Below are 27,755 nucleotides of genomic sequence, written 5' to 3'. Positions count from 1 at the left end.
CTTCTTGAAGTTTGGGGTCCTAAACTGGACACAGTATTCCAGGTGGGGCCTCATAAGTAAAAATGGGGCAGAACCACTCCCCTTCATTTGCAAATGACATTCTTGTTACTACTGTTACTTTTCGCAACAAGAGCACACAGTTGGCTAATATTAAGCTTCTGGGCAACTGTAACCCCCAGAACCTTCTCCACAGTTCTGCAACCTAGCCAACCATTCCCTAGTCCAGTGTTTCCAAACCAGTGTGCCATGGCACAAGTGTGCTGTCAGAAATCAACAGGTGTGCCATGGAATTTTGCCACGGCAATGAGCTACAATAGGAATGAGGATGGGGAATGCCTTAACAGGTGTGCCACAGAAATTGTTTTATCAATGTAAGTGTGCCTTGGGCTGGAAAAGGTTGGGAACCCCTGCCCTAGTCTGTAGCTGTGTATGCAGCTATTATATTCCAAGTACCTTTTTAGGGACTTGGCACTTGTCCTTGTCAAATTTCATCTCGTTGATTTTGGACCAATATCTTCAGTTTATCTGTGTCACTCCAAACTCTAGGCCTACCCCCCAAGAGCATCTGCAACTTCACCCGACTTGGAGTCACCTGGAACCTTGCTAAATGTGCATGTAACTCCATCCTCCAAAATTATTAATGAAAGAATGAAAAAAAAAAAAAAAACCCAAAAAAACCCCAACAACCCCAAAACAAAAACACCACATTTTGGTAGAAGGGCATTTAATTGTGCATATGACCGTTTAAGAAGAAATTCTGATGAAAAATAAAAAAAATAAAAATAGAAAGTGCAAAATTGTCATGATACTCCTTAGAGAGCAGAAATCCAACTGAAGTCTGTTTTTCTGATTTTTCGCAGTTCTTTTTCCTGAGACTTAGACAATTTTGGTGTCATTTCACCCCAAAACTCTGTTAGCTTTGGATCTTCCTCCATTGCAGTATGAGCTACGTCTTCATCTGATTCATCCTCGGCTTTTTCACTTTCCATTTCTACTTCGTTAGCTACTTCTCCATTACTGTAAATGGAAAAAAAACCCAAATAAACTATTAGTTTATTGTAAAACATGTCAAAATAAAAATGTACCTTTATTAACGGCAACAAATTAGAGTTACATTTTAACATAAATGTTCTGCTCTCTAATTTTGTATGCATTAAACTTGTACTAGTACATTATACACAAAATACACATCCTGAAAATCTGGCAGTTTAAATGCTCTCAGCATGATCACATTTTCACTTTGTGCTAGCCTCTCCATATACACCCAACCGCCACAGAGTAATGAGGCCTGATATTTCTGAAAGACAGTGGAAAGACTCCCAATAGCATTAATCCCTTATTTTAACTGCAAGTTAAAACTGCATGCATTACGTACCTTCGATCATCTCATCTACCTATAATTTCTTTATGCAGTGCTGCTGGGCCTCCAGAACTGTAGTTCTCACTCAGGCAGTTGGTTGCCACCACAGGAAGAAGCCATAATGCTGCTGCCTAGGCTGCAGTGCCACAGCTCTTGCCAGCTCAGCTGCCAAGCACCTGGGTGAGTGCCACAACACTGCAGCCCCAACAACTGTGAGAAAAAGCCCAGCACCATGGCTTGTTCCTGGGGCATAAATCAAGTGTGTAGGATTCTAGGCTTCTTTCCACCAGGTCACAAACAGGCCAGAGAGGGTGCTGCATGTATTGGATCTGGCATGGGCGGGGGGGAATGGGCCGATTCAGAGCATGGGGCCAGCCCTGCATTAGATATCCAGCCCACAGACCAGTTCTGCACCACTCAACCAGCCCACAGAACCAGATGGGGTTGACACCCCTGCTATGAACAAAACTAAGTTCAGTCCTACTGAAAAACTACATACTATGATCAAAACTAGGAACATTTCCTCACACCTCTGCTTTCAAGAGCTCTACTAGGGACAGAATTTGTAGCACCTGGAGACTTCTAAAATGAGAAGAATGCAGAAAGGAACTGGGATTCAAAATACAATTACTAATGTAAGTAAACATGAATATCTAAAATGCTTATGCAAGAGCTTAAAAGCCATCTGATCTGTGGTATGAAGATTTAAAAACAGACTGATAGGAATTGAAAACATCTGAGTACTAGAAACAAATTCTGCAAGTTCCAAATGGAGGCAGGAAAACTTTATCCCACACTCACTACCATTAGAATCAGGCTATGTATTGATTTATTAAGATCTCAAATGCTTTAGGGGAAAGACTTACAAATAATAAAAAAAAGGGAGCTAGAAAAAAGGCATCATTTTTGCAACTTCACAGTACAATCCCTCTTGTTCATAAAATAAAGGAAAGAAAAAGATCAAGGAAATTGTTTACAATGCTTCAGTCAAGGACCTACTTAAGAAGTTATTTCGCCAGCTGAAATATGCCATATTTGAAAAACAACTAGTCTTGATTGCTCTTACCTTTTATTCCCTTTGGATATCAGCAATGAATTAATAAAAATAGAACACAGGAAAGCAGCAGAAGGCAAGACATGTGCAGGAGTGTGCAGGAGCTGAGAAAAAAACGAAACAGAGACTTTACTAAGGCTGTTGTTTCTTATGCTTCTGCCCAACTATATTTACTATTTATTACCTCTTTGACTGCAGGTGAACTCTGGGCTGAGTGACTATGAATAACTGCTTTCCCAAGGTCTGCATCCTTCTTTAACTGTTGTTGCTCTCTGTGCTTTCCCAACAGCAAGTAAAAGGGGGTCATGGGTAGACTCTCTTCTGATGCCAGCTGAAATCAAGTAAAAAAAATAGAAACCCAAAAAACCACACATGTAGTTTAAGAGAGGTAGAGGTGATCAACCAGGTTTATAAGCAGTAGAAGGAAATGAATTCCAGCGTAGGGAGTCCACATTTCCTGTCACAGAGGCCAACAGCTACTACCAAATGCTAGTACTCAGCAAAAAAGCATTTAGACTTTACTAAGCTAACTAGCCAGGCTGAGACAAGCTAATCAACTGAATATTCTGAGTAGTCTACTTAAAAATGTAATATTTCACACATCAAATTAACTTTAAAATTTAATTATAAATAAGAGGGTGTTTGGAAAAAAATGTAATGTCTTCTTACTCAAAAGCAAGAGATTTCTATGCACATTCTATGAGATCCAAATACTTCAGCAACTTACAAACATAGTACAGGCTGTCCTCGGACTTATGACAAAATTGGTTCCTGAAAATGGCATCTTAAGTTGAAACGTAACTTGGAACCAATTTTCTCATAAGAAACAATGTTATAAATGGGAGATTGGTTTCTGAACCAAGGCCTGATACCCTATTTTCACCAAAAATACCCCAGAATTTTGTACTCAATCAATTATAGATGAGTAATATAGCTATGTTAATGTATTTATATTGTAAATAGCAATCATATTGCTTTGGAAGGACTTCTTTGACATGACTTTGCTGGATTTTTTGAAAGGTTCTTGGTTAGACTTTTTGAAGGGTTCTTGGCTGGAGTCTTCTCAGGAGTCCTGGCTGCAGGTTTTTCTGGAGTCTTGTCTGGTTTCTTAAAGAAAGTGTCCAAGGAAGTTTGGACAGATGCTCCCCAGGGAGATAAGCAATGCAGCGAACTTGTTCGCTGGCGTGGCATCGCATTGGATCAAGCGTTGTAAAGTCAAAACTGACGTCAACGTTGAAACAGTGTCAATTTATAAACGCTGTAAATGCGAAAAGTTGTAATTTGAACGTTTTAAGTTGACGATTGCCTGTATTCCTCCTTCCCCACCTCTGTCACAAGGAAGGGACTGGCATACGGTAGGTTTTGGACCAGAAGACAAGTATTATTTCTGCCTTATTCTTTCTATTAAAGCAAAACCTCCCAGGACAAGACTGGCAGGGTGGAGGGGGGGTGAGGAAAAAAAAAAACCCAGTACTGGCATTTTAACTGGCTCATTCCTTGGCATTTTGGATCTCATTCTGTAGGATGGCATAGTAGGGGGTGGGAAGGACGGGAGGGACTAAGATCGGAGTGAACTCATTTAACCTCACTCCTGTAAAAAAAAAGGCAAGCTGACAAGAAAGGAGCCCGAGAGGGACCATGAAGATATGGGCTCAGATTCACTAGATACCCTAAAAACATAAATAAATAGAATAAAAACAAAACAACCCCCCAACTTTTCTCCACTTTTAGTTGTATCCTTATTTTTAAATGGGAAAGACAGCTACTGCTAATGCATCAATAGGTAAATTGCAATTTTTGTTTAATACACCTCTTGACGCACGAGCTAGAAAGAATTCCATTTATTATTTGGATTCCAGGCAAGTTAGAATTAGGCCCCATCCCAGTATTTGCCAGCAGAATAATCTTAGTGGTTGGACACAAACAGATCCTTCAGAGTATCATTTCTAGAGTCACTTTTTAAATTGGTACTGCCACCACTAAACTGCAGAGCTGAGTACACAGTGAATAATCAGATGATATGGTTTTGTTCCAACTAGATCTGTAAAGAAGCACTGCTAGCTTGAATGCTTTACTCATGTAAAGCAAACTCAAGTTACTGTGAAGACTTGTGCAAATATTTTTGTAATTCACTTTTGCTGACATGTACTTTTTTTAAGTTTCACTTGTTCATCTTTGCTTCCCATAAAAGCTTAGAAAAAAGCCATGAACATGGCCAATGTTTTAAAATATAAAATTATTATAAAAGCATTTTGTAAGTTTTTGCACATTATTTCCACTAAGCATTTTCATATATCACAGAATCCAGAATATGCATAGTAAAATGAAGTCAAGAAAAAGATGGGCAACTGCCCTGCCCCCAAATAATTTAAGACAGCTGCTACACAATGCCAATTAAGAAACCAGAAGGCTCAAAACCTGAAAAATGCTGAAGACATGCACCTTAAAAACTATATTTCTTTGCAGGAAGAAAGGGGTCAGTATTTGTTACTGCTGCTTTAAAACAGCCTTTAAAAGAGCAATGCTGCTGAAAGGTAAACCAATTACATGTTACTGCACCTTTAGAGTAGCATCTGTGGTTCCATGTCAGGGTCAGGTGAACAGCTTTATGGTGGAACAGAATTCAGATCTGACAAATAAGTGTCTTAACTGAATGAATTTTGGACTGCTTTGTATATTCTGACTATTGTAACAGCTATAAAAGTACCTGTTTGCTTGATGGAGTAAGTCTCACTTCTGGGGACTTTGTGCTAAATGTCATTAGCTCCTAAAATGCAAAATGTAGTAGTGAGATTAGAGAGAGGAAGTGAACTGTTTTACAAATGTCAGTGTATTAAGTATAAAATAGTCTCGCTGCCCCCAAAATTATTTTATAGTTGTAAAAGTAAACAAATCCACTATTCCACATTTATTTTTCACTTTCAGATTCTGTTAAAAAGGGAGGGCATACACTAACAGCTAAACTAAAATTTATGTAGGTATTTTGGGGTGAGGAAGAGAAATAAAATGGAAAGATGGTACGTTTTGATAATTCATGAATTACTGCATTAACAACTATAAAAAACCAACATACATAAGGCAGTCTGATAAATTAGACAGTATTGACAATTTTCTTTATAGTTTCCCAGATTATATATGGTCTTTTTCATTTGCCAGAAACAGTAAAAACGCAAATAACAGTATGTAATAAATTAAAAAAATTAGCTGTTTAAGTTTTTATTTCCAAAATAAAGATATAATTTTATCTTATGCTGCTTTAAAACAGCCAAAGCTATAATAGGAAGCCCATTACACTGACTACCAGAGGCCTGCATTTCTAATAACAAGATTAGTAATTTTTAAACCAACAGTTTTCTTTTGCTTCCATGCCCCGGCAGTCACTTACTTGCGTTTCAGTCAAGAAATAAAGCTGAGATCTGCTTAGCCACTGGTATTTTTCTGAGCCAACTGTTTCGGGAACATTTCTTGGGATGAAGACAGCACATTGGACTTTGCCTCTGCAGACATTTTTTTGGATACATAATGGTCTTGGCTCATTTGGTCTAAACACAAACACTGACAAAACAAGAGAGTTTCATTTTTAAGAATACAAAGCATTTCCTCCCAACCCAGCAATGCTGGCTCTGACCAAGAACCTTCACAAGGGCTGCACGGGACTCCTTTTCATATCACTCTGAACTTATACCTAATTGACAGATGCTGCATGAGGTGGCATGTAGCCTCATTCACAGTGTTTTTAAACATAAATAAAAATTGAACCTGAATTCCTCTAATGGACAACACTAGAAACATTTTTATATTCAACACAGGTATCCAGGTTCTAGCTGTATTGGTCTAAAGGGCAAAAGGAATCAGGACTTGTGATAGAGTTGATAAAATCTGGTTGGTCTAATAATATACATCATCTCTACCATGAGTCCCGATTCCTATATTCTGCACACTCGCACATGGAACCTGTTTTATTTTTATACATTATATAAAATATTTTACATGGTTTTTTATTCTCTCTCTATATCTATCTATCTATATATATATATATAAATGCATTAACACTTGTTAAATGCTGCTGCGTGGTTCTCCCTATATTCAGGCAGTTTCACATCTAGTGCGGAAAAGACCAAGATAGTACCACACTCCAAGCTAAAAAAGCACGTATGATTGACCTCAGTTTGCTCAGTGTTGAAACCAAAACAGCTGCAAACAATGTTTAGGAGGACAGACAGCTAGTGTCAGCTGCAGCTCTATGCAAAGACTCAAGGCACTACAGCCTAATTTATGATTTTTGTAGGGTCTGCTACTAAGAATATTTTCCTAGATATTATACTTTTCTGGTTACAACTTTCATCATCTCCAACTAGTCAAGAAAACCTTTATACTTACAGTCTGAATCTTCTGAAATGCATGAGACTGCAGCAATGTTTTCTGAAAGGGGGTCAGGTTGCAGAACTATGACACCGAGTTGGGTGCTCCATTCCACTGAAAAGTAAATAGCCAGGGATGAAAAGAAGTCATTGAGGCCTAACCAAGTGTTTCACTTAAAAATCCAAGTGTAGAAAGATACCCAGAACTTCACTTCTGCCTAGAAGGCCCAGACTACCTTGATATTTCACAGGTGGATTAAAGCAGATAGTATCAGCCATCCTATACAATCCAGGTGTAAAAGCTAGTTTGCTGTTCGCATACAAACTGGGCTGGGGAACAGTTTCTTTAAAAAAAAAAATCTCTGATTTTAGTGACACTCTATCAGAGTTCTGTTAGATAAACAGAAACACATATTTTTCATCAGGCTGCTACCTTAAGTCAAGATAATGCATTAGTCTTCCATCATTACCTAGAGGTAGCTACTGAAACACAGGGATTTGGTTTGCAGGCTCTAAAAAGAGAATGAAAACAATCCAGTGTATAAAGCATGTTTTTCTAGCTGTTGACAGGAAGATGCTGTCCTTCTCCTGTACCTTGTTTAGTCTGCCCATGGCAGGGACCTCATATCAACTCAAAACAAGACACCCCTAAGAGTCAAAATGCAAGTGTAACCATTCCAGCAAAGATTGTTGTATTGCATTGTAAGAATACCAGCATCAGCCAATGGCGTTAAAGTGAACTGACTATTGCACCATGAACTGAAGTTTGGGAAGTATCTGTTACATGCTTCCATAAACTTCTATATGCTGAGTGAGTACTGAATCAAAACCATGTATTCTGGGTATTACTGAAGATTCAAGTGCTAAGTATTCTCTCTACTGCCCTGGCAGTAACACGCACCATTTTAACAAAACAGATCTTACATGCACAACTAAGTAGGTTCCAGCAACACAAAAATCCATGATCAGTGGTGCCAAGAAGGTATTTGGAACAACTGAGTCTTCCAAAGCAAAGGCTCCTAGAATAAAAGCCAAGACAAAAAATGCTTTAAATCTTGTATTTGCAAAATTTCAGTATACAGAAAAGCATTCACAAGAGCACCTTCCATTAAGGCTTTGAATCTTTTAAAGTTATTGCCAAATCCTAATCAGTTACCTGGTATAACAGGTAACTTAATCCTCTGTATCCATCTCCAGTGGCTAAGACATATAAACAAACTTTTCTGAACCATAGTTATATAACCATAGAGAGAAGTAATTAGTATTAAAGACTCAGACCTGCTCTAAAGATTGCACCTCAGTGAAGAAGATGGTATTATAGGTATCTACGTTCCTGTTTATTAAATAAATTGCTGATGGAAAGGTGGTGTTTCACTGAAAAATCCTAATGCTATGAGCTATTAGATCTGAAAAGGAGAGCACTTAAAATTAGGAACCAAAAAATTGATCTGGTTCATTTACAATCATGTTTCTTATGAATTTGTACAGTAAGAGCAAGGGAGGGAGAGGGAGAGAATTGAAAGTGTATGCTACATGCTGACAAGTATATTACACAGCAAATTCCTTCTCTAACCTTTCAGTCTTGAAGTGTTCTTGTTATCCCAGCAGGTTTGAAAAACAAATTTAAACCACTACTTAGAGAATGCACATTCAAAGTTGACTAGTGTCTCTTTCAAAAGGCCACACCACTGTGGCTGTTCTCAGCTACTTGTTGCAAATACCTGCATCTAATCTGATGTGCTTGGTATCAATTATGTAACACCAATTCCAAGAGTACTGATTTTGAGGCAGTCCTAGAAATTCAGACTGGAAATTAAAAGGTTGGGACCCCTAAGAAGGATGAAGCCTTTCAAATGGGTGTGAGGGCAAGGAATGCAATACGTTTCTTCCCCTGATCACTTCTTCCCCTTTGAGCTCTCCATGTCCTCACTATAATCACATTGTATTTAGTATTTATTGTATTTAGTTAATTAATACAAGGCTTCAGGGTTTGTGCTGGCTGCCTGTAGGAATCAAGAGAATCTCCCTCATTTCCCTCTGTCCTTTGATGCATAACTTGGCTTGTGGGTTGCACTTCCTTCCTCAGATTCAGCAGGGATTGGCCACAGCTAATGGTAAAAGACTGGGAGAGGTATGCTGGTGTTCTTAATAGCATTAAGAAACCTCTCAGGTGCCTGGCTAGTATCTTCCTCCCTTGCTCAGGGTTAAATGGCTAGAAGATCTGGGGTTAAAAAGAATTCTTCTCAAGTTAGATCGGCAGGGATGATTACTGTTGTTTTCTTTTGTAGACTAGGGTGTCATTTGTTGCTATGAATCTTCTGGGCATATTTCATTCAACAAACTCCCTGTCACTACATTTTCTTAAGTGGGTTATAGAATGAGGGAAGAATGTTTTGTTGCTTGTGGTATGTGTGGAGGGGAAATGAACTCTCTCATGGGGGGTTGCCTATTACTGCTATGAACTAGAATCTATAAGCCCAGATGGTCCCTTCCTGTCCTATGTTCTTCCTGAATGCTCTTCAGGAAACCATTTTTGGATGGTTTCAGGGTACTGAGAATAGGTAAAAAAACCAGGTGATAAACCATATTGCATACCATGTTTTTCCAGGTGGATGGCAAAATGTACACTTAAGATCCCAGGTTTCAGAGTCCCACACAGTGACAATTTCTTCAAAGCTAACAGCAAGCAAGGAACCATCTTCTGAGAAACAGCAGTTGTCAGCTTGGTAGTTGTGATAACTGCCCACAAAATCACAGATCCAGCCAACACTTTGTTCTGTTAGATTGAACAAAAATGAATTAGTTGAATTCCAGTAAAAAAAGCTTTTTTAAAAAAACAAAGTAAAATGAACTCTTAAAATATTTAGGTCCCAGAAGCAAAACAGCTACTTTTGAGAAGTTTTTTCTAGGGTTTTATATTTTTCCCTGCTTCAGTACTATATATTTTTCCTGGATTCTGCACCTGAACCAGTTAAGATGACATTATGGAATTCACATGTTAAAATGTGCATTTGATTTGCAAGTAAGTGTCCTTTTAAAGAAGTGAACTAGACAGATGCATTATGATTCCTTCTGCTATACTGAAAGAATGTCAGCATCACCAACTGTCTAGAACAGCATTTCTCAACTTTTTTAGACCTCTTGCAAAATGCTGCCTCTTAGCTTTCACTGTTTTTTTGACTGTAGAAAAAAAACCCAAAACCAGTAGAGCAACTTAACCTTTGTGAAGAACTCAAACCACAACAGGTCAGAATGTTTTCAACACTATGGATTTCTATTTGAAATCTGAGTTTGTCTTGTGAATCACGTTTGTACACAATAGTGCTAACACTTCCTGGAACCCTGACTGAGAATCACCAGTCTAAAGATGCACTGTACTTTTAAAAGGTGGCAAAAATATTGGACGTTATTGCTAAATAAGTGATTTAAGTACATGTGATTTTTACAAAACTCGTATAATACACAAATAAATTCTAAGAGCCATGTATTATATAGTAACCTTTCAGCAAGCTTCCTCTTTAACTTTAGGGTCGGTCTATATCAGTGGTTCTCAACCTCATTAAGACTCAAGACATTCTTGGAAAATGCCAACTATTCACTTTCACTGAATTTTTGGGTACTGAAAAATAGAGTAATTCTTCTATGGCAAAGAACCCAAAGACCACAACAGATCAGGAAAGTCTGACACCACAGATTCTTATTTGAATGCTCTGGAATTATCTTGCGACTCCTGTATAAGAGTTTCCGCATCTAACAATGCTAATATTTAGGACACCTCTTGGCACACTTAAAATGAATTTGAGGCATACCATGGTGCTGCGACACCCTGGCCATTAATTACTTACTACCATAGAAAAGGAGTATTCTTCCTCCCAAGCTGATTTGAAGGTTAAAAAAAAAAAAACGAACTTGTTTTAGGATTTGGGTCAGTCCCATAGCAACTATTCTCACAATCAATATTCTAAGAAACAATCTGGAAATAGGGAAAGGGAATGGAACAAGCAAGAAGCTGATTATAAAGGAGAAATCATTTAACCAGTATTATCTTTATCCCTAGGAGTCCTGAGAATTATAAAAATGTAGTTAGTTTTACTTCTCTTTGGGTTTTAAATTCCTCCTTAGAACAATACAGTACCACCTGGAGGCAAGATATGGAAATGTGTTTGTTTTTTTAATGAGAAAAACCATGTCACTGGCACATTTATACAATAAAGAAATCACTATTTGATTTGTAGAATCACAGAAAATTCTGTTATGCTGTTAGGGAGCAGCCATAACAGCTTTACAGAGCATATAGTCCTCTCTTGAATTTGGATCCACTGAACAAGTTCCTCTTCTATTTGCTCTATTTTAACTTACAGGGTCTGTGCAAGTTTGTTAAAGTAGCATGTAGAGTAGGGAACACCACTGAAATTTCCCTTGTGCATCTGGTAGACATTTTACAGCCTCTGAGAAACATTCCCATAGAAAAGACTTGAGGATCTGAATATCTATCTAGGAGATAGGCCCAGAAGAACTATTTTTTTTTCCATGGAAAAGTGCATTACAGGCTAGAGGTACATTCTACAGCCTCTGAAAACACTCCCAGGACAGTGATTTGTGCATCTGGACATCCATTCAGGTGATACGGCTAAATGGAGTGAATCAAAATCCAAAACTGAATCCCCAGTATGGGATGCAGAATGAACCACTCCACTCCACTCCACCCCACCCCACCCCTAGTTAACATTAGCTGTGCAGTGGAGCAGGAGTTGAAAAATCCTGGCAGGAGCCACCATTTTCACAGTTCCTAAGAGCAGAGTTCTCTCATGGAATTGAAATTTGGTTTAGGTATAAAAGTTATTTAAACATAAAAGAATTTTAAAAGATTAAGAAAGAAATTGGAACTTTTAGGTACACAACACTGATTGGTAGCCTCTGTACAAATGTGAAGGCAAGTCCAATTTAATGGGTCAGAGACATAAGGTCACTCTGGGATACAAGGGAGTGGGGGGAAGGGAATGTATGTCATTTACCCATGACAGAAGTTAGAAATTCACATCTCCAAACTTTAAGCAGTTTGTTGAAAGTGCCTGGAGGCTGGGGTTGGGCGTGGGATGGGGGTCGGGCAGGGCAGCCATGGGGGCTTCTCCCGTGGCTCCTCCTGCCGGGACAGAGGTAGGCACAGCTGGAGGAGCCACAGGAGAACCAGCTGTCCCTGCCTCTCCCCAGCTGATCCAAAATCTTGGAATTGGTGCCGAAACAGTGTTGAAACTCCGAAACAGATTCAGCCAAACTGAAACAGAACAGTGATCCAAAACACCAAAATGAATCACTGTCCTCTGAAACAGCTGAATCCAAAAAACTGAAATGAAACACAGAAGTTAGGGCTGTGCGAAATGGCTAAGTCCTGATCTCAGGAGCAAAACTTTGAGTAAGAGAACTTTGTCCACAGGAACTCCAGAATCTCCACAACAGTGAAGCAGATATTAGGCTGCACATGTTCAATCAGGGAATACAACTGATCTATGCTGCCTAAGTCTATGTTGTACAAGGAACTGTTATTCCTAATAGCCCTTCCATACTCCCATTGTGCCCACAGCAACTGATACAAAGGCAGTCAACCTGCACCAGCAAAAGTGCAGTACTGATCCTTTTAGACTCCGTGCACTGCTGTAGGGATGGAGAAGAGCAAAGACAAAACCTACACAATAATATAGACATATAAAAATAGATGGCATATAAGAGTACATTATATTTGGCCACACTCACTGTCTGCGTCAGACTCATCCACAAACACCCAGACTTTGAAGCGACCATCCTTAGCAGCAGTTACCAAGGTAGGAATGCCATCTTCCACTCCATCTGTGTCACGGAAACACAGAGCTGTTACATGGTCCTCATGTGGCATATTTATCCGGGTGTTGAGCTTAAAGCTACGGGAAGAAAACCAGAATTTGCAGTTTTGTTTCTTTTTTGAATTTATGAACACATTTAATAACCTCCAGAAGGATGAACACAAAGTAGGCAAGGGAATTAAAGAAAAGTTTGTTGCAAGTCGATAAAGTGAACATAGTCCCTACTCTTGACATATCCCGTCTCTTTTATATGCCAAAAAATGTTACAGGATATTGCGGAGAACACGTTGTTTTGAGATTTCTACATCAAAACCCATGGAGGTCTCCAAATTTTTTCTAATATTTAAAATATTCAGTAAAATCAACAACGTGGAGATTTCACAGATGTGGTTAATCTTGCTTTACCAGCCTCCCCCCAACCTTGTAACAGCCACACCAAATAAATCTATACTGACACCACATCTACAGTGCCTTTACCATCCTCTAACCAAAATACCTAAGGGGAAAAAACCAAACAAACAAGCTTTGTAAGTGTCCAAAAAGACTAACAAATCTAGACTGTAGCAAATCAGGCAAGTAATGTCATAGTGGTACTACTTTAAGTTTTTATATATTTATCATTATTTCTGTATATACACATGAATGACACAGTCGATTAGATTCTATAGGGCGGCACCAACATGTGAAGAAACATACCTTTGCATTTGTTCATCATAGGCCCACAGCTTCATCTGTAGTTCAAGGTCACTTTCCTTTTCTTGTCGCTGTTCCACTGTTGCTAACCAATTGCCTTGAGCACTAAATGCAGCTTTCACCAGGTCAGTTTGGCTCAGACCTGCTTGATTGATATATTCCTGCTGTACAATATCCAGCTGCAAATTTACAAGAGGCCAAAACTAATTTCAAACTTTAAGTGAGATATCAGAGAATTCATTCAGAGAAGCAAAAGAACAGCATTGGGGGAAGATGTTCTGAAAATACCACTGACTACTAGCTAAAATGCTCAGGTGTCATAATGATGCATTTACAGGCTGGACCACAATAAAAAAAAAAAAAAAAAAAAAACACGAATGAATGAACAAAACCCATGGAGAGTCTGCAGTACAGGGTAAAAGGAAAAAAACCCCCACTCCTAATATACTTTCACTGCTTCACAGGGTTTATAAAAGCAACAGTGATCTACTGCTAGGGACATTTTCTGTAAGTTCTTGACAACCTTACTCTTACTACATTTGTTTTCAAATTACTGATCACCAACATACAAATGTTTTTAGTGTTCCATGCTTTATTTCTGAGGAATCTAATAAAGTATACAGAGAAGTTAACAACTGAGCTAATCTGCAATTTTGAAACACTCCTGGCTACAGGATGTCAACATAATCCAATTAATGAAAAGAAACTGAGAAGATGATCCCTCTCCACATTATGGCTCTGAAGAAAAGAGAAAAAAAAGCAAAAAAAGCTATCAAGGCAGTATTTTACTATGTTTGTGGAAACGATGGGAAAAGAACTCAACTCTACTCATTTCAATATTACTGTATAAACACTGAACTATCCTCTCCTCTCTATATCGTATTACGATTGTCACTTGTCACACAATTTATATAGCTGAAGGTATATTCTATTACTTGTAGCCTCAGTTCTATCCAACTTACATTGTACAGCTGTTTATCACTTTGAAGACAAAAGAACTGCAGGTGACCAGGCTTTCCATTGAGAACTAGAGCCTTAGTTCTAGGATCAACCATCAAACCTGTCTTGACATTGCTACCTGCAATGAAGAGCAGCAACAAACCGTTTAAGTTAGACAGCGATATCTCTTGTCAATGAAGAAGAAGAGAAGTTTAGTTTTATTGAATGTACCTTTGACTAATCCTTGAATTACTGCAGACACTCTCAGGTTGCTTTGTATGATTGTTATTTCTAAACGTAAAAAAAAAAAAAAGTTACCAAGGCAAGGTAAAGGCTTGTGTAATGTTAAATCCAGCCTTACAGCCTAGTTAGCTGTAAAAAATCAGAATACCAAATAGAGATAAACCGATGTATCAGTTTATCTCGCATCGGCACTGATAAAAGGAAAATTGACATTAAATCAGCAATCAGCTTTTTTGGCTGATGTAGCCAATAATGTTGCCGATAAATGCCGTATGCACGTGTGCAGCCACAACATGCATGCAGCCAGCCTGGCAGATTGGAGAACAGTGTCTGAATGTTAAGTGTTTTCGGGGGGTGGAAAAAGGGCAGGGAGAGGGAAGGGGTGTGTTGGGGGGCAGACTGAGGGGGGGCAGAAGAGGCGAACTGGCTCCTGCTGCTGCATGCACCTCTCTGGGGGAGGCATGGGGACTGTGTGCCCCTCGGAGCTGTGTAGGACGAGGGCGGGCTGCTGTTGTGGGCTGCAGCCAGGCGGCAGCAGCACTGGAAGAGGGGGTGGGCTATGGCTCCCAAGTAGACCCTGCTCCCAGTGCTGCTGCAACCCGCTCTGAGCACAGCCCCGGCCCAAACCAGGAAGAGTTCAGTGCCAACCCTGAGCATGCAGTGACAGCCCACCCTTGCCCCATGCACAGATCTGGAGGGCATAAGCACCCATGTGGGGTGTATACAGTGGTGGGAGCTGCCCGCCCCCCGCAACCCATGGATGAGCTGCTTGCAGATCTGTCCAGTGCCCTGCCCTGCTGCAGCTGGGCAGCGCCTGCCCCTGGCCCAGCCCCAGCCCCATTCCCTCCCTCTCTGTGGGGGCCTTGATCCGCTCTCCGCCCCCAACAAACTTCCTAGCTAGACCCTACTCTCCAAGCTGCCGGGCTACATATCAGCAATTGGACTTTTTTGGGCAGATATGGCTCGTTAATAGTTGCCTATTGGTATTGGGCCAAAAATAATATTTACTGGTCCACCTCTAATACTAAATATGTCATTCTACCTAAAATAATTACTTAAGCAACATATACCCAGTGTAAAAGACTAAACTTCCTGTAAGTTGGGTGGACTCGAGCAGGCATCACCCTGCTCACACATGTCCAGGCCAGCTCCTCCTGAGCAGCAGCTGAAGGCAGCGGGGGGCAAATCTGTTCTTTCAGATCAGTACTTGTACATAATACCAGGCAATAAATCTGAGATTCACAAATTTTACTAACACTATGGATCATTAACTTTTTAAGTAATGAATATTATTTCAATAGCTTGGAGCTTACTGTTTTCTGTGTGCAAGGTACAACATAAAGTCCCATCAGGGGAAACTGAGATATGTTCAATAGCAGATCCCAAACGAGGCAAGAATTCCTTCTTAGTTTCTGAGACATCACGCCATTGAACCAGTACAGATTCAAGGCCTCCACTCAGCAGATTGGTTCCTTTTCATGCAAAGACAAATACATAATTAGAGGCATTATTCCAAACCAACACATTTTCAGAGTGCTAGTCATGATGGTATCTAGACAGCAAATTCTGTAGTTAGTCTCCATTAAATCATGTCCCAAGCCAAACACTGTTCATCACAACTATACTGAATGATAGAATAAAACTTGTGCTATTAACAGCCTCATTTAAACTTGCCAATCTCAGCTCTCAGATTTAGAACAGAGCATTAAGAATGTCTACACATACAAGACTGGTACTTAATACATTACTATTATAAGAACAGTTAATCCTATTCATTTCTGGAAGGAACCAACTATTTCTCTAACAAAAAGAATCCTTCTATTTAACACTGAAGACTGCAAATTTTTCTTAATGGCTAGAAGTAAAATAAATACTGTGGAGCCAAGCTATGTTCCCACAAGTTAAAAGGAGTTTTGCCACTAAATTCAATGGATGTACAGCCTGGGTCTGGGTTCCAACAAGATGCCTTTGGCTTTTTTTGGGGTTTTTTTTTTAAATTTGGATTGGACTTCAGCAAAAGCTTAGGTTCCCCTCCCAATGACTAAGAAAGAAAGAGCTAGTTCAGACTTGACATCAAAGATATTACATTTTGGCACACGTGAAATTTGCCAATCAAAACAGTGGCATAAAACATGCTTAAACATCATATTTCCCCCTCTGTTCATTAAAACTATACAGCTGTGCATACAGAAAAGCTACAGCTGTTTCCACTTCCCCATTACTCTATCTGCAAAGCTTTTACAATCTTCTCTGGAAACAAGCATTTAATTCTAAGAACAGATCATTAGGTGAATAAGTTCAAGCTTCAGTAGCCTTCTTGCATTTTGGATATTTGTACTTGCCCTCAACGGTGAAAGCCAGATCCATGACGGCACTATGGTGCCAATGCATAGCAGAGAAGGTGTACTCTTTTTTGTGAGTAAAATTTCTCCTATTGGGAACAAAACATTTAATTTAGGAACTTTAACTTAAAATGTCACATATTATAGACAATGGCAGGAGTAATCTATAAGCAAACAGCAATGCGAGTATCATATTAAAATAACATATAAACATTCTATACCACCCACCCAGTCTTCCTTAATAGGTTGCTGGCTTCTCCTAGGATTATAGGATGCAACAGGATTGGAAGCCACTTACAAGTACTTATTTGGTGGAAGGGGAAGTCCCTATTTGACATAAACTGCACATTAAGTCCAGCTGACATTCCCTAAGGTACTGTGGTCAGCCAATTCAAGTTAAAGCAACAACTGACCTGGGCTGAGACAGCAAGTCAGGGAATCATCACTGGCTTTGTATTGGGTCTCAACCTCTTTTTCTTCTCCTTCTGTCAATAACAGCTCCATTTGCAGCTGTTTAGGAAAATACATCCTCAGACCAAGCCATTTAGCTCTCACATTACTCCTTCTGGAAATGAAGTCCCCTCCTACCACTTACAGCACTTATATCTGGTCAAATATTTCAGTTTTAAAAAGTTGAAGGGTACAGTGTTTTTTTACTTGCAATCCATTCTAATTTTCTTCTTCTTAAGTCAACCTTTAGGTCTCCCATAATGGTGAACCACAAAAGTCACAGGCTGGCCCAGACTGAAACAAGCACTCAGCTGTAATCATTTACAACTACAGCAAAGTGGGATTCACAATTACTCGGAGGAGGCTTTGAATGTTTTGTCACCACTACCAAAAATCCTGTGCTTAGGTTCATGATTTGCAATGTTTAGAATGTGGCCTTAAGGTCATATCCGTATTACTTGGACAGATGTAACATACCAGAGACGAATCTTGCCATCCTTATGTCCACTTGCTATGCAGTCCTCCTTCGGGTGGCAAGCTACACAAGTGAAGTAGTTGTTAGCACCTTTTACAGTTCTTGCACTTAAAGGAAAGCTGCAAAAATTAAAGAGGAGTTTTAATTAATTTTGTTAAATCAAGTGAAGCTTCTGAATGGTCTTCAGACATGGCCACAGCACTGAAGTCTGCGTATCAGAGAAAGATTAGCACAACAGATGCACAAATGCACATGAAGAAGTATATTTAACTGCCAAAACCACAAGCAGCAAAACAACGGTCCAAAGTGTCTGTGACCTATAAGAAAGTTGAAAACTAGGTTGCTACAACCATCTATGAAATGGAACAGATAGCATCCCTATTTACTGGTAGCTTGCCTGATCTTTCCTTCCAACCACACAGAATCTTCTTCATCCCATCTAGAATGAACCTTGGCTAACTCACACCTACCTAAAGTCCTTGTTTCAGCTCAACTTTAGCCCACTGACAACATTCAATTCAGGGCTTCAGCTAAGAGCTGCATACCCACCTACTGATGGTACTACAATACTGATTTGCCTCTTGAATACTGGTTTGCTGGAACAGCATGCTGTGGGATCTTACAAGAGAAAACTGCCACCAGGGTAAGCAATTGCTCTACACCTGCAGGTTAAGATGACACAACCCAGGGCTGCTGAATCTGAAACCTACAGTTCAGCTCATCAACTAATTCACAGATACGCTTTCTTACCTGTGAATCTTCTTCTTTTTGAAAAAATAAACACGGAGATGAAGGCCTCGTACTGATGCCACGTATTCACCCTATTATAAACAGAACACCAATTTAGAACTTTGAATTTTACATATCCACACTAAATTGATAATTAAGCAATGCATTTCTTAAATAGGTTTGCATCTAAAAACCCAGATACAAGGACAGAGACAGGCTGGATGCTATTTCCAAGTTAATGAATGTTGCTTCACAGCAATGGAAGAGTTGCTACATTCATTCTGAATTCACCTAAGGAAAGCATAAGGCTAAAAAAGATTTTTAAGATTGCATTAGATCTGTTTTATCTAGACTAGCCTCCATGAAACTAAGCTCATCCTGCCTCATACTGAGCTAAGTGCTTAGTTACACACGCTCAATCTTGGGGGAGGAGAAAGGGGGGGCATCAACAACCAGACAAAAAGAAAACAGCAAACAGATTCTTTAATTCTAATTGCTTTTGTAGAACAGAAGTTGAACAGTTGGTTGAGTTACTAATACAGATTTTTGGTAAAAATGGAAAAATTAGCACCAAACTATTTGCTTAAAAAAACCCAAACCCTCAAAATTATATTGTTTTTTACATCAAAATCCAGAATAGCTACAGGTGAAGAAGCATGAACTATTATACTCCCTCCTGCCTGTAGGTATAAATACTCCTAAACTTCTGCAATTTGTCTTGCTTTATAAAACCAAGTTAGCCCAATGATACATTTACGCACAGAAACAAGATTATGTAATAACACCCACTTACTGAATAAACCTACTCTGTATTTACACAAAGGAACAGAGTCCAACAATACAGGTAATTCAGTGGGGTTTACTGGATACAGTAAGAAACAAAATTTGTGTCACTATGCAACCCTGTTGGCACTAAAGAGTATCAAATAATATCTCCAAGTGGTGCTGGAGATCACATATGCTGAGCAGCCAGAGATCAGCAAAACACTCTCAAACCAGGATACAAGTCAGAATTCATACTAGACTCACATAGTAAGGACAGCCACACATTATATTTTTAGTGACAAGTTTTACTTAATTATTTTTTTGCATTAATATACCAAATTATACAGTATGTAGCTCATTCAAGGAAAAAAGCTAAAAAGAAGATATACTTCTCTTCCAAACGCAGTACATTTGGGCGAATGGTCTATAGCATCCAAAATCAAAGACAATTCCTTAGTTTCTACTTCTTGGCCTGGAGCTTTTGTCAGCCTCACTAAAGCCAGTTGGAATGAATCTAGTAAAATAAAGTTTAAATTACTAAGATCCTTTTGTAGATGAGTCAACATATCTATACTAATTAGAAAGTAGAACACTGGTTTACATCTCTTACATTCTATACAAAATTTACTATAGCACCTTTCACCATTATTTCAAATGTACATTTAAGAATAAAATTTCCATGCCTTAGTATTTCTGCTTCAGATGTTTTTTCTACTAAACTGAAAAGTAAGAAGTGACAGCTAGATCTTTTTCATAATGATTTCAAAGTGGAATTCTTACCACTGTAGGTATAAAATTACCGTACTTGTACTATTTTCTTAGGTTCATTCCTGAAAGGAAAGATCTAACTAAATTACAAAATGGAATTTATTGGCATGTCTATTTATGCTGATATTGGTTTATATAGGGATGTTTAGTTTTTTTTTTTAAATCCTAGAAAACCCTCATGGTGCACTTCACAGTTTTAAAAATAGCCTCAAGAGACTCAAATAGTATCCACCATAATGGCAGGTCATTATAGCACAATGCCTCAAAACTGAAGACAAAGCTGTGCTTCAGTCAAAAGTCATAACTACTGATAGTGGATTGCTGGTTTCCAGAGTACAGTCTTAGTGAGATACAAAGTACTGGGTATAGAGCAACTGCCACTTTTAATTAACATTTTCAAAATATCCAAGCACTTCTCTACATTACATAGCTTATTAACAGGATCAAAAGTAAATATATATGAAGATTTACTCCCCCCATCTTTTTGTGTTATTTGTAGCTTTCCTTCATGGGCAGGGACCCTGAACTGGTTAGTTCCTGGTTCTAAGGTAGTGAGGGACAAACTTTTTGTCAGGCACACCACAAATTAGCTCTGCACTCTGAGTGCCACTCTGAACCCTTGTTTGACCTGCTGCTCTTTCTGATCTCTATTAAACCTGCCATGTGCCATAGACAGAGGCTGCCTGTTCCACCTGCAGCAACCATGCCACAACTTGACCACCCCTGTTCTAGGGCACTAGCATAATATTGCTGCATTCAGTGTCCACATTATGTAAATGGAAATGTTAAACAAGTAAGTTAGTTAGAACCATTCTATGGGATTCAAATGGTAGACTTTGTAAATCCTTTTGCTTTCTGGCTCACCCTTTCCCTCCCTCCCACAACAAAAACAGACAAACAAAAAAAAATAGGGCATAAGTTTATAGAGGGGCTTCAGTAGAACTCATATCACACATTGCAACACAAGAAAGATGTACCTGATGCTTCTTCATTATTCTTCGGAATTATAACAAACCCTGAATCGTCAGAACCAGCAAGAGAATAGAATGCAAAAATCTTATATCCAACAACAAAAGTCTGAAAGAAAAAAACCCAAGCATACTGCATTTGAATTTAAAGTTAACTGGAGAATTGCTAGGAATTCTACATTTCTCTTATACTAAAATAAGGCCCACTTTACAAATATTTAAAAAGAAAACAAAAAGTCACAAGCCTTCTGAGTTTATTACCAAAAAGTAGGTGGGGGGGGGGGAAGGAGCAACATTTGCTTAGTCTCAACCTTAGGCTAGAGAGCACACACTTCCTTCTTTGGCTAGTAAGCTTATTACAGAACTAAAGGGCTACATTAACATTATTTATGTAGTATGAAATGCAAGACTTAATGGAAACTTAATGGCAGCATTATACTGTCTGCACTGCAGTGGGGGGAATAAATATGGGAAGTGGAAGAGAATGAGGTCCTCCTCAGCAGTTCTCCTAAGCCCAAGAACAACAGGATGCAACAAACACTTGGGCAGGGGTGGGCAAAATGTGACCTGCCAGGCCATTGTATCTGGCCCACTGGGGCCCTAAATATTTAGAAAATTAATATTCATCTGCCCTGGGCTACCCATCATGCAGCCCTTGATGCCTTGCCAAAATTCAGTAAGCGGCTCTCTGCCTAAAATAACTGCCCGCCCCTGCACTAGGGACACATCTTCAAGACAGCACATTCATCACCTCTTTAGTTAGATGCCCTGAACCACAGTATTTACACTAAGTGCTGGCTGGCATGCTTTAATAGTGTTTTAAAACAGGGGTATGCCATAAATCTCTACAGGGAGAGGAAGAATGAGAAAAATTTTGGGGAAAAAAATAAAAATGAACAACTGCAATATTTTCTGGGTTACTGGAAAGGCTGCAGTGTGGTAATAGTGATGTGTTACTTGATTTATTTCCCCTAAAATAAAATCCCAAGGGAACATAACAAACTTATAGTTTCGTAGTTGGTAGGGCTGGAAGGGACCTAAGCAGATCATCAAGTCCAACCCCCTGCCATGGGCAGGAAAGGATGCTGGGGTCAAATGACCTCAGCTAGGTGGCTGTCTAGCCTCCTTTTGAAGATCCCCAGGATAAGAGCAAGCACCACGTCCCTTGGAAAACGCATAAAAAACTTGATACCATTGCCGTATTTCTTCTGCTCAAAAAAGCACATCTCAGTTATGCTCTAGCAGCATTTTGTGCTACTTTTAACTTTTGCAGTAGTCGTGCATCAGCCTGGAACTTTTTACAATTGTTAGAATTGAGCTTTAATTCCGACACATTTTATATATGGTTAAGAAGCACCATCAACTTGTTCTCCTTGGATCACCCCTTCTTAGCCAGCTTTAGAAACAAATCATTTTGAGGAAGCAAGAGATGACGGATTAGACATAATGAGGAGCACGCATGAAAGAAGTCTTGTATGGAGTGGTCCGATAAAACTTCAGGCAACTTAAAGTCTTGGCGGGGGAGAAGATAACAAAAGCTTTGGGGAGTAAGATGCCTAAGGAGAAGATTGCCACAAGCAACCAACTAGCTGAAGCAAGGCAGGAAAACAAAAGAGCTCTCTTATGTGCACGGGTTATACAGAAATCTTAATGCATGCAGTTCTTCCAAGGTTACTAACTAAACAAAGGTGGGAGGAAGAGAAGTTAAGTGGTTTCTCCCCCAGGTATAATCTTTAAATCGACTGTAGCGAGCCTTCCGATAACTGTCTGATATTCAGGACCTGCAAACTAATGAACTTCAACCATTAAGAGTTAGAAAAACTGGCACTGCAGTTCCCAGTTACGAGTCAGCAAATTATTTCTGCTCAGGTAATGAGCAGCCTAGTTAGGAATTAAAACTGATACAAAAAATATAAATACTGCTTTGGCAGCCAGAATGCAAGACTGTCTGCACTAAAAGCTACATTACATCCAATTTGAATAAAAACATTTACAGCCCACTTTAGGAAGCAAAACAAATTTATGACCAATAGCAAACAATAATAATTCCGAAGTCTATGAAATGGGGCGATATTAACGTACTTTAATGAGAATTCCATCTGTGAAGTCCCAGAGTTTAATGGTGCCATCTAAAGAACAAGAATATAACTGGAAAAGAGGAACAAAACAAGTTATGAAAAGAAATTGGGCAGCAAACCACTAATTTAAGGCCAAGATTTTATACACAAGAAAAGCTTAAAGTTAGGCTCTTGAATTCATTTTGAATAACTCACACCCCTGAAATAGGGAAGCTAAGTTGCATAGTTAGGACTGTGAAACCTGCACCCACTCGACAGTTTTCACAGTTAGGGTGGCTAGGAGCTGGAACCAACTTCCAAGGGAAGTGGTGCTGGCCCCTACCCTGGGGGTCTTTAAGAAGAGGCTGGATGCCTACCTGGCTGGACTCATTTGAGTCCCGTTTCTCTTTTTGGGGTTTTTTGCTGTTCTCCCGCCCTGGCGGGGGGTCGGGCTAGAAGATCTACTAGGTCCCTTCCGACCCTTAATCTATGAATCTATGGCACATCTCCCCCAAGTATTTTTACATGGCTATTTTGTGGACAGAACAACAATCATTTAGGCCGTGCTGTAAAAACCAGTACTGGCAATTGTTAAAGGACAGAATACTAAAAGTAAAGTAGATTAGAATACTAAAATTAAAGTAGATTAGAACTGGCTTATTTACATTTAAGTGACTTATGACACACATCTGCCTACCTCTGCTTTTCATAAAACATCCCACTTAGTAAATTAGGATAGAAACAAAAATTGCCTTTGTGCTGCCATAACATTCTTTATGGCAGTACAGGTCAAGCAAACAGATGCCCATACCACTTGTCACATCACAAATGCCCAAAATTGGTGGCTGCAACATGTGTGGTAACAGTTTCTGCTGCTTATTGTGGCACATATGCTGTTAGCTTTATGACATGAGAGCAGGGGCAGCCCAGACCTTTCCACATTCTCTGGGAGACCCAGGCAGGGACTCCTGTACCCTGAGGGGCTAAATCCTGCCCACCCCAGGAATTCCTATGCTGAACTGTGCCTCTCAAGGCCCAGGAGTGCCCGTCCACCTTTCCCTACTTAGGGGCATACCCTAGGGAACCTCTGAGTTGATTTTCGGCAAGTGGAAAACATGTAACCCGTTGTCCTGCAGGATAGGGCTCCTATCCGATGTGGGACAATGGGTGATGCATGTGTCACCCAATGCATTGGATCAACTGTGGCAGGATGCTTCTGCTTCATTTGGTGATGTCTGTTTTTAGCCACCGAGCCATCGGGTGACCTTTGTTGCCATAAGCCAATCTAGGTATCTGCTGTTCTAGACGAGGTTAAGAAAAAAAAAAACCACTAGCTCATTAATTAAACTTCAATTCACACTCTGACCTCTCCCCCAACAAAAACATAGCAGTGATGTCTTGTACAGACAAATTAAATTAACATTTTTCTAATTACATCAGAAAAGAAGAAAAGCCTGATTTCACATGATTAACAATTATAAAAGAGTAGTAACCTGCAGATGGTTTTGAGGATTGAGTTGGATTCCTGTCACCAGATCAGTATGCCCCTGTAGGATGTGTATGCATTCTTCTGTAGTTGTGCTATACACTTTCACATAGTCTCCTGTGGCACATAAAAGATACCTGAAAAAAAGAACAAACTAAAGTTTGTGTAGTGAACTAATTAAGATAATCTAGTATACAAGTCAGTACCTTTATTTTTGCCAAATAAAACAGCCATGTTGAATGTTCATACAGCCATGCATGGACACATCGGGTCATTTTCACGTGCAATGATTTCTGCTTTTTTAAAACTGTAATTCTCATTGTTTGTGTATTTACTCAGTTCAACATTAAGTAAAAAGGAAAATTCTGAACAAGCATATTGGTTCTAACCAGTTATGAAGAAGGAAAAGTTACTCATCTTTTAGTTCTTGCAGAAGGGGCTGCTGATTTGACAGCATTACAGAATAAAGGCCTGGGATGACCATCAGATAACACATGAATTATATTCTTTGCAATATATTCTACAATTGATCTCCGCCAAAAGGCTAAAAACAACTGTAACATCTCCCATTCCTTTTTAGAATCATGCCTGGAAAAAATAAATCTATTTTTCACCTTTGGCCAAATAAGCCAACGGTCAAGTAACCTTTTCTTTCAAACCTACTGATGTTCAAAACCATACATGGACGTGCTCTACTATTTTTCAATTTATCTACTCTCTTCACCTGGAGTAGGCTGTATTTCTACTGATGCCCTGTCCTGGCATTTGAAACATTTACTTAACATTTTTAGTTCAATGCTTCTTATTTTTTTCCCCCAAGTCAAGTTAGTCCTGAGGCTGCAATGACTGATGGGGCACCTCAGATACTGCAATGACCCCCCTCCACTCTGACAGATTCAGTACGAGGTTAGCTGAGTTGCTTTGCATCACTGGTTATTCTTTGGGCTGAGTGACCTGGTGGTGCCTTTATCTGCTCCAGGTACGGCTGGCCGTTGGCTCATAGGGAGCTCATCTGCCCTCTGACAGGTCTTGCTTTTAGTCTTGCTGTGCACACCCTCCACACCCAGGCAAGCCGGGGGGGGGGCGGTCAGTTTGGTCACTGACAGGCTGACCATGGAACAGGGTACTGGTTTACATAGTACCAGACAGCAGACTAAGGGAGCCCTGGCCTACTTTTTTGGCAATTGAGAAATCAAGCAGAAGTGCAGCAGTGAGATGATCCTGAAAACGAACCCAGCTAAGCAGCCACCTATGTAAAACAGTAACATGGCCAAGGCTTAGGTTTGTTTCCTTCACTGATCCTTGTTTATGGGCTGACAGAGGCAGCTAATGCAACTATGAGAGGCTGAAAAAAGAAAGGTCCCAGAAAGGCTATTAAAGCTCCAGAACGACGCAGCAACAACAACAAAAGACCATGTTTAAACAGAGCTGAGGACAAGCTTTAACACCCCTTGTCTTCTCGCCCCTGTGGCACATGTGAGGAACAGGTTTAAACTTAAAGCCCTTCACGTGCTTCCTCCCTCGACTCGGCTCCAGACAATTAAGGCGTCACCAATGGCCGCTGGGAGCTGAGTCCAACTGAGATGGGCGCAGGCGCTTGTGCTGTCATTCGGGCACGCGGCTGCGGGGCGCTACATGGTAGCAGCTGCGAGGCCTTAAAGAGGCTGATCCAGCCCGGGGGAAGCAGGCGCCAGGCTTCGCCCGCCCAACGGGAACGGAAGCAGCAGGAGCCTGGGGCACAGCCCCGCGGGCCAAGAAGCGCCCCAACAGCTGCGAGCCCGGGGGAGAGGGGGAACCCGGCCCCGGCCCCGGCCCCGGCCCGCGCTCACTTGGCGTCGGCGGAGAAGGCCGCCCTGGAGCCGTTGAGTTTGCTGCCGCCACAGCGCACCACGCGGAGCTGCTCCTGCGCCACCATCTTCCCTCTGACCTGCTGCCGCTCTAGTTCTCGGCTCCTGGGAAGCTCTATGGTTAGCCGTCCTCCAACAGCCCGCCACGACCGGGCAAGGGGGAAACTTCCGCCCCTAATACGTCACTTCCGCCCTGCTGTAACATGCAGGCGGAAAACCCAACGCGTTTTTCTAGGGTGACTAGAACCTGGAGGGCTTCACTTCGCTCCACTCCGGGGGGGAGGAGAAGCCCTAGTCCTTCCCTCCTTCATGCGCTTTTTGATTCCGCCATTGCCTCCTGCGGCGTCGGTGACATCACTCAACCGCGCCGGAACCGGGAAGTGAGTGAGGGGCGGGGCCGAACAGGCCGCGTGGGATCTTGGCTGGTCTCCACCACTGGTGCTTTAGATGGGCCCTTGAAAACTGCCGCGGAGGTGCGGTCTTACTGGTAGAGCCCCCGGGAGTTCACTGACTGCTCAGCGACTTCCTTCTCTGGCGTTTTCTGCTGTGTCCTGGTCCGCGTTTCCCTGCCCGTCGCCTGCCAGACAGTTGCTCCGAATTTCATTTCCCCCATTAAAGCTTGCGAGACAACCCGCCCAAAAGCTTGCAATTTAAAGACTTTTTTTGCAAAGATCTAGTTAGTCTAATAGAAGAAAATCACCTCTACAACGAGTGTCAGAAATGTATGCATCTTTGTCTGTTAAATGGTCATTGCGTTGACATTGTCAAGCTGTGTGGACTCTTCTTTTTTAAATTTAGTTTCATGCCCATCTAAGCTCCAGCAACTGTTCCTGAGTGGCGCAGGGCCGGGTGGTCTTTGTTCAGGCCCTGTCTCTGGCATTCACAGCCACTGTGTGCCACTTTCTAAAGGAAGCCCCCAATACTCACCTGCCACACCTTGATCTTAAGTTTTTAGGTGCAAGAGGTTCCCATCTAGCTTGGACTTGCAAGTGGTCATCATAGTTTCATAGTTTCTAGGGTTGGAAGGGACCTGAGTAGATCATTGAGTCTGACCCCCTGCCATGGCAGGAAAGAGCACTGGGGTCAAATGACCCCAGCAAGGTGTACAACTAGCTTCCTCTTAAAGACCCCCAGGGTAGGAGCCAGCACCACTTCTCTTGGAAGTTGGTTCCAGATCCTAGCTGCCCTGACCGTGAAGTAGCGCCTCCTGATATCTGGCCTAAATCTACCCTCTGCCAGCTTGTGACTTATTCCTGGTCACTCCTGGCAGTGCTCGGGGGAAGAGGGACTCCCCCAGTGCCTGCTGGTCCCCTCTGACTAGTTTGTAACAGGCCACTAGATCCCTCCGAGCCTTCTCTTGTGGAGGCTGAACAGGTTCAGG

General features: G+C 40.7%; 1 protein-coding gene across 1 annotated transcript; it reads right to left on the bottom strand.

The window, feature by feature from the left end:
• Window positions 1-707: 707 nt before the first annotated feature.
• Window positions 708-26,477, bottom strand: WDR75 (WD repeat domain 75). Its single transcript, XM_019523082.1, has 21 exons — window positions 26,357-26,477; window positions 24,535-24,664; window positions 23,067-23,132; window positions 20,994-21,093; window positions 19,638-19,762; window positions 18,505-18,575; window positions 17,757-17,873; window positions 16,830-16,918; window positions 15,801-15,959; window positions 14,476-14,535; window positions 14,268-14,383; window positions 13,309-13,484; window positions 12,527-12,690; window positions 9,371-9,551; window positions 7,700-7,794; window positions 6,795-6,890; window positions 5,800-5,969; window positions 5,122-5,181; window positions 2,599-2,745; window positions 2,427-2,518; window positions 708-1,017 (listed from the first exon to the last, which is right to left on the bottom strand). The coding sequence occupies exons 1-21, from the start codon at window positions 26,440-26,442 to the stop codon at window positions 813-815; spliced, it is 2,505 nt and encodes an 834-aa protein (XP_019378627.1). The 5' UTR covers window positions 26,443-26,477; the 3' UTR covers window positions 708-812.
• Between the last annotated feature and the right edge of the window lie 1,278 nt (window positions 26,478-27,755).

Source organism: Gavialis gangeticus, unplaced genomic scaffold (assembly GCF_001723915.1).
Source record: "Gavialis gangeticus isolate Ggan-Ray unplaced genomic scaffold, GavGan_comp1, whole genome shotgun sequence".
Taxonomy (NCBI): domain Eukaryota; kingdom Metazoa; phylum Chordata; order Crocodylia; family Gavialidae; genus Gavialis; species Gavialis gangeticus.
The sequence above is the reverse complement of the archived record's forward strand: the minus strand, read 5'-3'. Positions and strand labels throughout refer to the sequence as shown.

What these genes read in the sequence shown, in the direction of transcription:
- WDR75 (XM_019523082.1), bottom strand. Translation starts at nt 26,442, where the DNA reads ATGGTGGCGCAGGAGCAGCTCCGCGTGGTGCGCTGTGGCGGCAGCAAA. An exon ending in GATGGCAAGATTCGTCTCTG is followed by an intron (nt 16,919 to 17,756) that starts GTATGTTACATC and finishes TGTTCCCAATAG; the next exon opens with GAGAAATTTTACTCACAAAA. An exon ending in GTGATAAACAGCTGTACAAT is followed by an intron (nt 13,485 to 14,267) that starts GTAAGTTGGATA and finishes GTAAATTTGCAG; the next exon opens with CTGGATATTGTACAGCAGGA.